Source organism: Panthera pardus, unplaced genomic scaffold (assembly GCF_024362965.1).
Source record: "Panthera pardus isolate Hobbes unplaced genomic scaffold, ASM2436296v1 HiC_scaffold_3, whole genome shotgun sequence".
Classification (NCBI taxonomy): Eukaryota; Metazoa; Chordata; class Mammalia; order Carnivora; family Felidae; genus Panthera; species Panthera pardus.
Genome location: NW_026526876.1, coordinates 14,274,989 through 14,288,935, shown reverse-complemented (window position 1 = coordinate 14,288,935; position 13,947 = coordinate 14,274,989). Strand labels below are relative to the sequence as shown.

The following is a 13,947-nucleotide window of genomic DNA, read 5'->3' as shown; positions in this document are numbered from 1 at the left end:
GCGGTTCAGGGCACTGCCGTCAAAAGAACAGAAAGTTAAACAAACATAAGCGGGGCCGGTCCAAGGGCCAGGAGTGCAGAGCTGCTGGGTGTGAGGGGGACTCGTCCGGGCTCCGTGCGAACAGAGAGTCACTGAGGGAAGCAGGTGGGGAGAGGCGGGGGGGACAGGGAGGTCTGTGTGTGGCCCCAGGAGGGGAGGCTGCAGGGCGGGGGGGGGGGGGGGGGGGGCGGCGTCCAGACAAGGCAGCAGGGATGGAACTGTCCTGGGGGTGAATGACGGAGAGGCGGCCACCCTCCATCCCATGCACTGTGGCGTAAGGATGGGGGCAAGGGGGCCACGGCCAGCGGTCACGAATGCAGGATGCCAGCTGGCAGGGGTGCGTCGGGACACAGAAGATCGTCGTCAATGAATGGACAAGCAGAACGGTCAGTGGAGCCAACCCCCCAAACCACCTTCAAGAAAGCGAGAGGAAACGTCACCGAAAAGCCAGCGGAAACCAGTGAGAAGGCCCGGCTGGAGTGCACCGTCCCGTCAGGGCACCCACGGTGGGCAGGGGCACGCTGTACGGCCGCCTTCCCCTCCGCATGGCAGAGGACACGCGGGGGCCACCACACAAACGTCTCGGCACCGAGCAGCTCCCGGGCCGGGGCGGGGTCCACACGGGCGAGTGCCGACTCGGGGGAGCGGGGTCAGACCCCCGGACAGGGACCTCCCTCCCGCGGCCCCCGGCACACACCAGGAGCTGCAGGGACTGTGCGGAGGGGCTTGTGCCCGGCACGTGGGCACGAGCAGGTGTGGGAAGGCCAAGGCGGTGGCCCCTTCTGATCCCGCCTGTGCCCCAGAAGCCCCTGGCAGTGGGAGCCACAGACACCCACGGCGCCCCACCTCGGCCCTCCGCAGAGCGCCGAGACCGCCCGCCCCGCCAAGCGGCCTCCACGGGCTCCGGGCCTCTCCGTGCTCAGTGTTCTCTCGGCTGCTTCTCCGGGCCCCGGAGCCTAGTGGTGCGGCACCAGGTACTCGTTACTATGAAGTCAGACCAGAAAGGGCCAGACAGCAAGGGCCAAGCAGAGACCTGGCCCGTCCCTGCAAGAAGGAGACCAGTCACACAGGAAGGGCCTGGTGGTCCCCTAGCGGTCACCTGGCAATGGCGGGCAGGGGCCCCCGTCCTGCACGCGCTCCGGTGCACAGACGCAGTGAGAGGGGAGAGCTCTATCTCTGCCCTTGGCAGACGCACGTGTTGTTAAGGATGGGGACGTCGGCAGATTGGTCACGCCGAGCTCTCAAAGCGCCATGGACCCCCCCCCCCCCCCCGCCCCCCAACAGCCGCTCACTACGGAGAATGTGGGCGTATCTACAGGCCGCCGCCCTCTGCAAGCAGCAGAACAAGATGGGGGCCCACCACCCTTCCAGAACCTACAATCTGACCTAAGAACCAAACCCAAAGGATGTGCGCTGGCTGCTACGTGGCCATCACCAAAAAGCCCAACCACGGGTTTATTTTTTAAAAAGCAAACTCACAGACAAAAAGGACAACCGGTAACTAGGTACGCGGTAAGAGAACGTAACTTCTGTCACCGGTTATAATGGGGACATTAAACAGCAAGCGTGGAGCACGTTCTGGTGGGAAACCGAGCTGCCAAGAGAGACAGCAAGCGGGAAGTGACGATTTGGATCCCGCATGTGGTGTAAACACAGCAGCACGAGCAAATTTATCTGCCACGTTAGTTTACGATTGGCACAATACATGCCCAGCGGAGCTACGGGGGGGCGGGGGTGGGGGGCTGCTCCGCCAGCCCCCCACCCCCGCCCCCCCACCCGTGCACTGATGGTCTTTTCCCGTCCGTGCCGGATTTACGCCTCTCTTTTGAGCGGGTTACCGTTCCGACCGGGCATGAATCACTGGCTCTTGTCATCCGGGGAGGACGGTAATGCTGCTGGAATTCTGGAAATCGCCTGATCTGCATTCACAGAGCCCCGTGTGCCAGAGAGAAAGCACGCTCGCGCACGCGCACACCCCTCCGAAGGCGCCCCGGCGGCAGTCGGAAGTCAATGTTTGTGCAATTTCCTTTTAAATATTCTCACACGAACAGCTCAGTTTTGGCAAAATGCTTGGGACTGTGTGAATCAGATGGTTTTGGGCTGTTCTGTGTTGCCCACAGCCAACTCTTCGGGGAGGGGGGTGGCGAACTGGGCACTGTCCCCAGTACTGCCAGCAGCACGTCTCAGGAATGAAGTCGAGTTCCCTCTCGATAAAAATACACACAGCTCTCTCCCTCAACTTGGAGGGGGGACAAGTCACAGCGAAACGAGGCATCGCAAGCTGGTGGCCCGCGTCACCAATTACAGAGCGCAGACGACGCCCACTTCCTGCATCGGACCCCCGCCCCACGAAACACGCTGGCGCCTGGGGCCCCTTGGGAGCAGACGGCACTTACGACTGGCAGGCGAAGGACATGCCGAAGATGGGGATACAGCGGAAGACGCCCTCCCAGCGCACGTAGCTGACCCGCTGCAGCCACTGCCCACCGAACAGGCCGTGCTTGAGGGAGGACAGCACGATCTGCACGAGGACGAGAAGGGAGGGCTCAGAACACACGGACGACCGAGACGGGACCCGGGACCCCCGGGGCCTCGGCCACGTGCTCCCCTGCAGCAAGAGCTGGCGTGGCCGGCCGGGGCCCGGGGTCCCCAGTCCGCTGCCCTCCGCTGTGCCACGGGCTGGACGCACGCAGCCACCAGGAGCTCTTGCTGCAGGACCCGCCTGGGCCTCCGGGCGGCTGCCTGCACTGGGGACTCGGCACAGACGGGACACGGCGAGGCCCAGATGGTCCCCACAAACTGGGCGGGTCCCTCCTTTTTTTTTTTTTTTAAAGTAAGTCCTACACCCAACACGGGGCTCGAACTCACAACCCGGAGATCAAGAGCTGCACGTTCCACCAACTGAGGCAGCCGAGTGCCACCCCCGACCCAGACAAACCTGGGGCTCCTGGGTGGCTCAGTCAGTCAAGTGTTTGACTCTTGATTTCGGCTCAGGTCGTGGCCTCAGGGGTTCGTGAGTTTGAACCCCATATTGGGCTCTGTGCTGACAGCACGGAACCTGCTTGAGATTCTCTCTCTTTCCCTCTCTGTCCCTCCCCCGCTCGTTCTCTCTCTCTCTCAAATACACGAATTTTAAAAAAGAATAAAAGACAAACCCATAGAGGACAGGGCTGTCTGGAGAGCAGGGGCGACCATCACCGCACTGGCCCTCACAACTGGGGGTGCTGGCCGCACCCCCCCCCAGCGCTCGGAGTCCCGAGGAAAACCCACTGCAGTATTTCCACCCCGTTCACTCAGGAGTGGGCGCTTCTGACCTTCGCCGTGAACGGGCAGGTCCGGGGCTCGGCTCCGAGGGGCCTCCGGGCACTCATAGGAAAGGAGCATTCTAGGCGTGAGCTCCACACCGGACCCCCCAGAGCTGGCCGGCTGTACACGGTCATCGAGAAAACAACTTGCCCCCTCGTGACTAAACACTGGCGCCAAGCCTCCCGATCCCAAGCTACACAGAAAATGTCTTTCCATAAAACGAGGAGCATCCACACTTTGTCCCCTGGGGAGTCGGCCGCACCCCCCGCCCTGGAAGACTCCCCTCCCCCGCCATCGACGGCCCCCGAGGCCAGGCGGCCCGTGTGCCCCACCGGGGCTCACGAGGATAACTCTGGCTGCCAACCACGTTCCCGTCGTCCCCAGAAGGCAGCGGGGGGCCAGCCCGGAGCCTCGGGCGGCCTCCACTCACCACGAACATGAACACGGTGTAGAAGATGAGGGCCATCGCGCTGAAGGACTGGATGGAGGCCATCATGTTCCTCTGCAGGCTGAGTGGGAGCACGATGCACAGGGACACCGCAAAGAGCAGGAACACGCGGAAGGTGCCGGTCACCTAGGGGGGAGCCGAGCATGCCGGGAAGGCCTCGCCCTGGGGGACCCCCAGCGTTACGAACCTGCGCGCCTGGAACCGACCCTGGCCCATCCCGCCGGCCCTCCCGTCCGCACGGGGCTGAGCAGTGGCCCCACAGGGGCGCCACGCGGAACCGCCACAGCAGCGGCCACGGACCCTCCAGGGTACCGGGCCCGGGCGTGTCTTACCTGAAACCCGAACAGCCGAGCAAAGAAGTTGGACCCCAAGTCGCCAATCACAACGTAGAAGGCCATGCAGGTCCCCAGCATCAGCCCGATCATGCTGCGGAGAACGCGGGGGGGTTGAGAGGGCACCATCCTAGCAGGAGGCCAGGGGTCGAGCCCCGGGAGTCCCCACCGATCACAGCTGGCCGGCGACCGCCCGGAGCCGGGCCCCATGGGAGACGCGGTGCCCAGCGTTCACCGGTCTGCGGGGCGGGGGGGCGCAGTGCGCCCTATCACACGCGACGCACACTGAGCAACTAGACTTCCCTCCCCACGGGGGGCTGCACACACCTTCCGGAGCTACCAAAGCGCCCCGCGATGCTGCTCAAGTTAAAAGAACAATCGACTGCTTCCAGAGAGACTTGTTCTTCTGCGTTCACGATTCCCTGGTTTAGAAGTCTACAAGGGCAATTTCCTGGCAATTTTTTCTTCTCGCAAAACTTCACTCCAAAGGGAGAAAGATAGGACACGTCCAATCTGATGCCGCCCTGAGGCGACAGCGTGCGGGGCTGGGGGCGCATGGGCTTCGGGAGGGGTGCCGAGGAAGGGGCCCCAGCCAAGCGAGCGCTGCTGCGCTCTGTGTTCCGAGCTGTCCGGTCCTGAGGCTTAAGTAAGGCTTTCACCCTCGACTCTAATCATTTCAAGAGAACACTAACTTGAACTCTCAGCTCGTTAGTAGGCGACACCTCAGAACAGGGTAGCCTTCTAAACCAACGCACGTCTGAGGCACGTGGCTCACGCAGCAGCTGTCCCCCGGCTTCTCAGCACGGGCGACGAAGGGCAGCGGGCGTCAGGTCGGCGAGGCCGCTCCACCTACCTGGTCTCCACCAGCATCTTCCCCGCTTTCCCGTAGGCGTGCAGCGCTAGGGCGGAAACACAGAGTCAGCTCCCGGCCAAGAACACGGAAAGCGCGCCGCCCAAAACGCCTCTAAAACGAGGTGAGGACGGCCATGTGACAAGGACCCGCGGTCTGGAGTTTCACGGGCGTGAGGAGAGCGTGCTAGGATTTTGGTTCCGTGCTGCTTCCGGTCTACCATCAAGGAAAGCACAGGAAAAAGAACAAAGCAAAGGAAAGACACAGGCAGTCGGCTTTTCTCATTCAAAACAAAACAAAACAAAACAAAACAAAACAAAACAAAGGAAAGCTGTCCCTGCAAAGTGGCAGTCTCCCACACGCAGCCCTGAAGGAGGCCGGCCCGGACCCGAGGCTGCAGGTGCACACGGGCGGGGGAAGGGCGGGGACAGGGCGGACAGTGCCAGGCGACCTCGCTTCCCCGTCACCCCAGAGCGCCGGTTCTCCAGGCTCACGCCAAAGGGACCTGGTTCAGGGCTCTTATGTTCACTCTCTGTGATTTCAGAAGAAAACTCTGAGAATCCTTTCTGGTGGGGCACTTTGGGTGGGAGGGGACAAGAGGTCTCAGACCTGCCCCTTTTCAGGACGGTGAACAGCGTGTCCCACGGTGGAGGGGAGTTGCCTGTCCTTCCTTCTTGGCAACAGAATGGCTTTGAGCAGATGAGAGGTTAAGAGCTGGGCTCCACAAGGCCCTTCCCAGGACTGAACAGCGGTCCGGGAACCCTGCATCCCCCGCCGTCCAGGCAAGTCCCCATCCCCCAGGGGCAACCGGAGAGGGGGTGTGAGCGCACAGCCCAGCTTCCTGCTCCGAGGGACTCGGAGAGCAGGAAACATGCAGGCCAGTTGGTGTCGATGAGTCCAAACAACACTCGTCACTTTTAAATGACTTCAGAAGAGGCACAGGGCCGCCAACAGCAAGGGAGCTTGGCACAGGCGACACGGGCTACGAGCGGGCCTCCCTGGTTTGTCTGACTCCCCGCCGGAGACTCAAGGCCAAGTTGAGGCCTTCACGAACGAAGGACTCCAGACGGCAGCCAGTAGCTGAAGGTCTGCTGTCACCAAAGGGAGGTGCTCCAAGGCCCCCAAGGACGGCCGGCAGGCAGCACAGCCCTGGACGTGACCCGGAACTCAGTGCCCCGCAGAGGTGGCCCCGTTCCTGGCCCTCCCAGTCCTTCTCCTTCTGCACAAGGAGACGGAATGTCTACAGCATACTCCAAATGCTCAGAGCAGCTGCCAGAAAAAATTCCAGAACGCGCCCGCATCCTGGACAGCAAGAAAATGGAAGGCACTCTAGGAAGCAGAGGAGCACGGTGGGAGGTGACCCTCTTCACCCAGACACTCAGAATGACATCCTGACCGGGCCGTCCCAGTTCCCGGCCTCCCCACTCACTCCTTTCTTTACCTACCCCGCCCCTGCTTCAAGTGCAGATCTCTCAGCAACCTCCAACCCAGAGTCTCAAACAGAAATGCCCAGCAGCCCCCAAGCCCCAGCCTCCCGCCTGGCACGGTGCTGGAAGGGCAGAGGGGGCCTGGGACTGCCCCTCAAGGGTGGAACCACAGTGCCAGACCGGCCCCATTGGGCTGGCAGGCGTCCACAAGAGGGTTTCTGAGCAAGCCCCATCTGGTCTGGGTGTGGACCAGAGCTAAGCCAGGCCGTTCCCCCCCTCCCCCCGCCCCGCCCCACCCCTGCCGGTGATGGGCACTCTGCAGCTAACAGGCCGGGCCTCATGGGGACAAGCAGTAGGCGTGGCCCCGTACCAGCCTAAGCAGTGCACTCGTGCGGAGCTAGGACTGGTGCCAGGAGGCTCTCCCGGTCCTTCCCTGGGAGACAGGGTGGCGGCTCCTCCTGGGGGCCACTGCTCGGCCCAAGGCCCTGAGGCTGCCACGGACACAGAGCTCTCAGACCACCGGGCTCAGTGCGGGAGGCGGGCCGCGCTCCCGCTCTCTCCGCCAGCTGTCCAAAGCCTCCTCTGGACCACCGCCCGGCATCAGCAGGGCAGAGGAGGTGGTGCGCACACTAAACTGTGCCGTTCAAGACAGGACGGCGACCGCAACCCGGCCATCCCCGGAGCCGGGCCTCGGACTGCATTTGATTCCCCAGTGCCACCTGCACAGAGGACAATAAAACATTTGTTGCATAAATGAGGGTGTAGAGACCCCTGGGCATCAGGAGGCTTGGCTTTATAGCCCTCGTGCCCAAGCCGCGTACCCACACGTGTGGGTCACACATCTGAAGACAGGCAGGGAGAAAACTGGCCGGACAGGCCCCCTGCAGGCCCCACCCCGGGCCCCGGAGCGGGCAGCAGGCTGACCAGGCCCCCGGGAGGTCGGACGACGAGACCACGGACACAGCACCAAAGCATCTGGTGCTCACAACGGAGAGCTCGGAAGCACCGGCCACACTCCACGGGTCGGGGTGCGGGCTCAGGGTGGCCTCACGGGGGCTGAGGCCACTGGAGGAGGCGCACTGGCCCGCAGGTCTGTCTTCTGAAGGCAAGGTTTAGAAAAGTCTACGTGAAGCAGGCTACACAGGGCGAGGAAGCAGGAGGTAAGAAGTGGATGAGACTCGCCAACACGGCCCGTGAGCAGCCAACGCCACAAACACACAGAAGTAACAACAGCAAAAACCGCCCGGCGCTCTATTTCCCGACCAGCCGAGCTCCCTGTCCAGCAGCCACCTTCACACGGGTCACGGGGAGGGGGCAGCATGTGACCACCGCGGGGGATCACCACACCGCAAAACCATCGTAGACTCACGTCTGGGCGAGGCAGACATACCCGTGAAAAAGGCCCGTACGCGCCCCCCCCCCCGCCAACAGTCGTGGAGCGTTAGTGCCTCAAACGGCCTATTTGTTTGAGCTTCGCCCCCGCCCCAGCCCTGCACGGTCTCCAGGTCTGGCCGAACGCCATCTGTCCACGTCCCTGTCCCCCACGGCTGCCCGACGCCCACGGACCCAGCGGACGATGCACGCCGGGGCCAGGAGGTCTGCTGACAGAGACGGTCCGTCCTGACCCCGTGGCACCGGGATGCGGGGTGGCACCGGGATGCGGGGCGCCTCCTCGAGGGCCACCCTCTCCAGCCGTGGCGCAAGCTCTCACGGTCTCTTCCCAGAGGCAGAGGATGGAGAGAAAGACCCTTCAGTAGGTCTCCGCCCAGGTGTGGGTCCGAGAGGCACTCTTCTCCTGTCGAGGACTCCTCTCTGAGTGGCGGGGTCTCTGTTTCTGGGAGACGGGGCCAGGCCCGAGGCTGGACACCAGGCGGCCGACACCGCAGGCGGGAGCTCACCCAACTGAGCCACTTTGCTGAACGAAAGACACCACCCACAACCGAAGACCGGTGGTGGTTTGGGGCCTCTTCTGCTTCTAGCAGCGGAGCTGCAGTCGCCCCAAGCGCGTAGAGGGGGGGCCCAGGCAGCCGCGTAGACGGGTGCCCACTGTCCGATTCCCTTTCGGCCTCTCATGTGCCACCACATCGGTCTGCCTTCTCGGGGACTTTCTAAGAATAATCAGACGGACCGCCGTCAAACCCGCGGCCTTCCCGGGCCTAGGGTCACACGTCCTCTTTCGGGGCACAGCCAAGCACCTCGTGGGCCGTCTTCTTGGGAAACCCCGCCGTATGCAGACCCTCAGAGAGGAGAGAGGGGACCCCGAGGCCAGGGCCCTACAGGCGGGGGAAGGGGTGCCCCGGAGCACGATTCATCCCGGCGTGGTCCGTTCACCTGTCACTATCCCTTCCTCAGGTGGCTCCGACGACGATGACGGCCTGAGAGCACGGCTCTCTTCGGGGAGGAGAGAAGGAGGCGCCCCTTCGGCTCGGAGGTCAGAGCGGATGCTGGCAGCTTGGCGCCGACGCAAAGCCGACGAACTGGAAGGAAACCCGAGGTGGAGCCGCCAAGAGCCCACGCGCGGACCCCGCAGATGCTTTTATTTCGTTTGGCCCCTGGAACCCGCACGCCGCTTCCCGTCGCCGCCTCCTCTCGGCCCCGGCGCCCCGGCCACACGCTGGCGGGAGATGGGGGAGGCCGGGAAGGGGCTCTGGTCCGGAGCCCGGGGACTCTGCCCAGCTCTGAGATCCCCCACGCCAGACATCCGCGGTGCGGAATCCACACCAGCCCGAGGACGCTGGGAAAGTAAGGCGCCCGCCCGCGGAGCCAAGCGGCCTAGGAAACAGTCCAAACCACAAGGAAGCAGAAAGCGCAGCCTCCTCGTCCTCGCCCTCACCCTCGCCCGAAATCCAAGGAAGACAGAACTAAAGGACACAAACTTACAACCGTGAGCATCGGGGAAACAGCACCGCTAGGGAGACAGGTGACGGGCCCGCCACCGGCCCAAGCCCATGACCGTCTCCCCCATGGCATCCACGGCGCGGAAGCACAGCAGACCCCGGGCCTGAGGACCGCGGGTCCCGCCGGAGTTCGGAAGGGAGACTCCCCACGGGTATTTGCACAAGTCGGGGGCGGCGGAACAAGGGTCCCCTCGATGGTAACGCACGTGTTTCCGTTAACGGTTTTTGAAAACCGAGTTACGCTTTACGATAAGGAAAAGAAATGCCGTTCAAGGAAGCATAAAGTGGACGAAAAGCAAACAAACGAGGGAGAAAGGGCCCGGCGCCAGAGTGCGTGCTGCCTGCCTAAGAAGGGGCTTCGGGCTGGGGCCACCGCGCCAGGGGCCAGTGCTCTCACCCAGGCCGGCGTATGTTCTCCTCTTGCTCAGGCTGGCGGACTTCACCAGGAACATGCAGGACTGATGTGTCATCCAAGAGCAGAAAACCAAGAGCAGGGCCCCCAGGACAATGCCACACTGGAGGGTTGGGAGAAAAAGAGACAAAATAAAACCAGCCGGTACTGTGGCCTCACGCGCGTGGCTCCCGAGAGCCCTCCCCGCCTCCCTCCGCTCTTGCTGATCCAAGACCCCGGCTCTGCCTCGCTTCTCTGCCCACGGGTGACAATTCCTAGCGCTGACAGGGACCGATTCCCCACATGTGGCGGCCACACGCGTTGTGGCCCTGAAAGAGTGCCACGGACGCCATTTCCTCGGTGGCCTCTCCGAGTCTTAATGAACAGCCAGGTGCCGCCAACGAGCGGCCCCCCCAGTTCTCCGCGTGCACCCCGCAGTTCGCCACCTTCTAGCCACTTACATCAGCAGCTATGAGTGGTGACCACATTCCGGAAGGAAGAGATTAAAAATGACATTGACACCTTTCTTACGAGTTCCAGAGTCACCATCTGACCCAGCGATCGCACCCCCCCCCTCTATTTTCCTGGGAGAAATGCACACATACACGTTCATTCCAAAACCTGCATGTATGGAAGATTTATCCGTAATCGAAAGCTGAAGAAACAGCTTCAGGGCAGGGACTAGGAAGCCTTGGGGAGCGTCTAAAGGGCTAGAGCATTTTTAGAAATAAACACAAGGTCAAAACGCCTGGGTGGCTCAGTCAGTGGGCATCCAACTCTCGATTTTGGCTCAGGTCATGATCCCAGGGTCATGAGATTGAGCCTCAAGTCCGGTTCCACACTAGGTGTGGGGCTTGCTCAAGATTCTCTCTCTCTCTCTCCGCCCCCTCTCTGCCCCTCTCCCCCACTCGTGGTAATAAAAAAAAAAATTTAAGCAACTGAAATAAACACAGGGTCTTGGGACCGGGTTTTGAGGTTGAGTTGAGAGCAGGGGAAACAACCCGAAGGTTGGTGCCCCTACAGAGCAGACCAGTAGAGAACCTCCGTGACTGTATCTTTGTTTTATCCAGTCGTCTTTCCTCTCTGACTTCCGGGTCCCCCGTGTCAGGTGAGGTACCAGGGGTCCCTGTTACAAGTCAGGAGCCCTGTAGAGAGAGCCCTCCTTTCTTTCGTACAAGTGCCTGAATGCTGCAACGAGCAGACTTTTGTAAAATTTTCTATTAGTTCCTAACGTCAACGGTGACTTGGTTCCTGGGGGCTACACCCAGCCTCGGACTTTTGTAAGAATTTCTGGGTGACTCACTTAGATGTCGTTTCCTTCTCACTCCCTTTTTTCCGCTGTGTAATCTAAGCGCATTACCCATATTTGCAGGAAAAGAAAAATAAAACAAAAAAATAAAAGCTGAAGAAACAAGTGTCCTACTGGTGTCGACCGGAGACGAACATACAACATACCCTACAATCCAGCGATTCTACTCGAAGATAAACACCCCAGAGAAATGCACACGTGCCGGCAAAGCCCGCGCACAGGTGCGCACAGAGCTCCAGATGCAGGGAAGGGAATGAATTGTAGCGTATCTGTATAACAGACATTAAAACGCACAGGTAGGTAGGTAGACATTAAAACGCGCATAGCAGGGGCGCCTGGGGGGCTCAGCCAGTTGAGCGCCCGACTTCAGCTCAGGTCATGAGCTCACAGCTTGTGAGTTCGAGCCCCGCGTCGGGCTCTGTGCCGACAGCTCGGAGCCTGGAGCCTGCTCCGGATTCTGCGTCTCCCTCTCTCGGCCCCTGCCCTGCTCGTGCTCTGTCTCTCTCAAAAAATTTAATTTAGGGGCGCCTGGGTGGCTCGGTCGGTTAAGCATCCGACTTCGGCTCAGGTCATGATCTCGCGGTCCGTGAGTTCGAGCCCCGCGTCGGGCTCTGTGCTGACAGCTCAGAGCCTGGAGCCTGCTTCGGATTCTGTGTCTCCCTCTCTCTGACCCTCCCCCGTTCATGCTCTGTCTCTCTCTGTCTCAAAAATAAATAAACATTAGGGGCGCCTGGGTGGCTCAGTCGGTTGAGCGGCCGACTTCGGCTCAGGTCACGATCACGCGGTCCGTGGGTTCGAGCCCCGCGTCGGGCTCCGTGCTGACCGCTCGGAGCCTGGAGCCTGCTTCGGATTCTGTGTCTCCCTCTCTCTGACCCTCCCCCGTTCATGCTCTGTCTCTCTCTGTCTCAAAAATAAAATTAAAAAACGTTAAAAAAAATTTTTTTATTAAAAAAAAAAATTTAATTAAAAAAAAATTTGTTTTTAATTTAAAATGCACATGGCAGGATGATTCTGTGTCCATAACGTCAACACAGAGGCACCACCCACGGACGGCCCTAGAGGTGAGAGGGTGGGCCGCCCGTGGAGGGGACAGTGCTGGCAAGGCTGTGTTCCTTGACGCGGGAGCTAGTTACCCGTGTGTGCTCACTTTCTCACAACCCGGCACGAGGACACCTGAGAGGGTGTTTCTTTGTATGTATGTCTTGCTTCGGCAAAATGTCCATTTTTGCTTAAAGGACCCGACTTACTACAACCAGACCAACAAAAAAAGCCCCAGACCAACTTTTTTTAAATGGCATGGCTGTCGGACACTAAGCACACACATCCCCAAAGTGCCCGCTGGCCTCCTGCTGCGCTCCAGCCGAGGGCCGCCCACGGAGGGGATGCCACGGCCAGACGAGAGTGGCTGTCCCAACCCCGCCAGGCCCTCAGGGTGGGGGAACCACTTGCGGTTCTGTGCGTGCACGTGGGCCTCCGCCACTCAGCTGTGAGCTCCCCCTGGGCCAGTGAGTCTGGCCCACGTTTAAATGCTCTGGCAGGGCCTCGTGCCCACCCCACAGCAGACTCGGGGACGGCTGAGTCACCCGGGTCCAAACGCGTGCCTCGCCAGAGCCCTGCCACGGTGGCGCCTCACCGACCGATTTCAAGGATGGCAGCCGGGACTTGCAGGCACGCAACCACACGTGTCCCGGGAGGCCGGGCCACGCCAGGCAAGTCACAGTGCACGCTGGGATCTGCATGGGCGCCGTGGGCTCTGCAGCAGCAGGTGCAGCGTGGCCTGTCACCTCGGCAGGCAGGGCCCCTGTCCTCCCGCCCACGTGTCTGTCAACAGATCAGTAACCCACATGGGAGCTCTAAAGGAATGCAGGCTGGTAGGCCCTGGGCGGGGGACCAAGAATCTCCAGGGGCACCTGGCTGGCTGGCTCAGTCGGTAGAATGTGCACTCTTGATCTTGGAGTCGTGAGTACGAGCCCCGGGTTGGGGCGAGAGCTGACTTTACAAATAAATAGATTGGGGCGCCTGGGTGGCTCAGTCGGTTAAGCGTCCGACTTCAGCTCAGGTCACGATCTCGCGGTCCGTGAGTTCGAGCCCCACGTCGGGCTCTGTGCTGACCGCTCAGAGCCTGGAGCCTGTTTCAGATTCTGTCTCCCTCTCTCTCTGCCCCTCCCCCGCTCACGCTCTGTCTCTCTCTGTCTCAAAAATATAAATAAAGGTTAAAAAAAAATTTTTTTAGGGGCGCCTGGGTGGCTCCGGCGGTTAAGCGGCCAACTTCGGCTCAGGTCACGATCTCGCGGTCCGTGAGTTCGAGCCCCGCATCGGGCTCTGTGCTGACCGCTCAGAGCCTGGAGCCTGTTTCAGATTCTGTGTCTCTCTCTCTCTCTGTCCCTCCCCTGTTCATCCTCTGTCTCTCTCTGTCTCAAAAATAAATAAACGTTAAAAAAAAAAAAAAAATTTTTTTTTAATTTTTTTTAAATAAAAATAAAAATAAATAGATAAAGGGACACCTGGGTGGCTCAGGTCATGATCTCGCGGTCTGTGGGTTCGAGCCCTGCATCAGGCTCCACAGGGACAGTGCAAAGCCTGCTTGGGATCCTCTCCCTCCCTCTCCCTCTGCCCCTCCCTCACTCGTTCTCTCTCTCTCTCTCTCTCTCAAGATAAATAAATAAACATTAAAAAAAAATTAAATGCAGATTCAGGGGTGCCTGGCTGGCTCCAGTCAGTAGAGCATGTGACTCTTAATCTCAAGGTCGTGAGTTCAAGCCCCATGTTGGGGGTGGAGCCTACTTAAGAAATTTTTAGGGGCACCTGGAGGGCTCAGTCGGTTAAGCATCTGACTTCGGCTCAGGTCGTGATCTCACGGTTCGTGGGTTCGAGCCCCACGTCGGGCTCTGTGCTGACGGCTGGGAGCCTGGAGCCTGCTTCCGATTCTGTGTCTCCCTCTCTCTCTC

General features: G+C 60.7%; 1 protein-coding gene across 1 annotated transcript in view; it reads right to left on the bottom strand.

Annotated features, from left to right (window-relative positions):
* The window catches only part of SLC38A10 (solute carrier family 38 member 10), a 46,475-nt gene that overhangs the window by 30,987 nt on the left and 1,541 nt on the right, over positions 1-13,947 (bottom strand). The window contains 5 exon segments of the mRNA XM_053892282.1: positions 2,436-2,560; positions 3,776-3,919; positions 4,126-4,219; positions 4,979-5,024; positions 9,697-9,814. Coding sequence (XP_053748257.1) covers positions 2,436-2,560; positions 3,776-3,919; positions 4,126-4,219; positions 4,979-5,024; positions 9,697-9,814 — 527 coding nt within the window.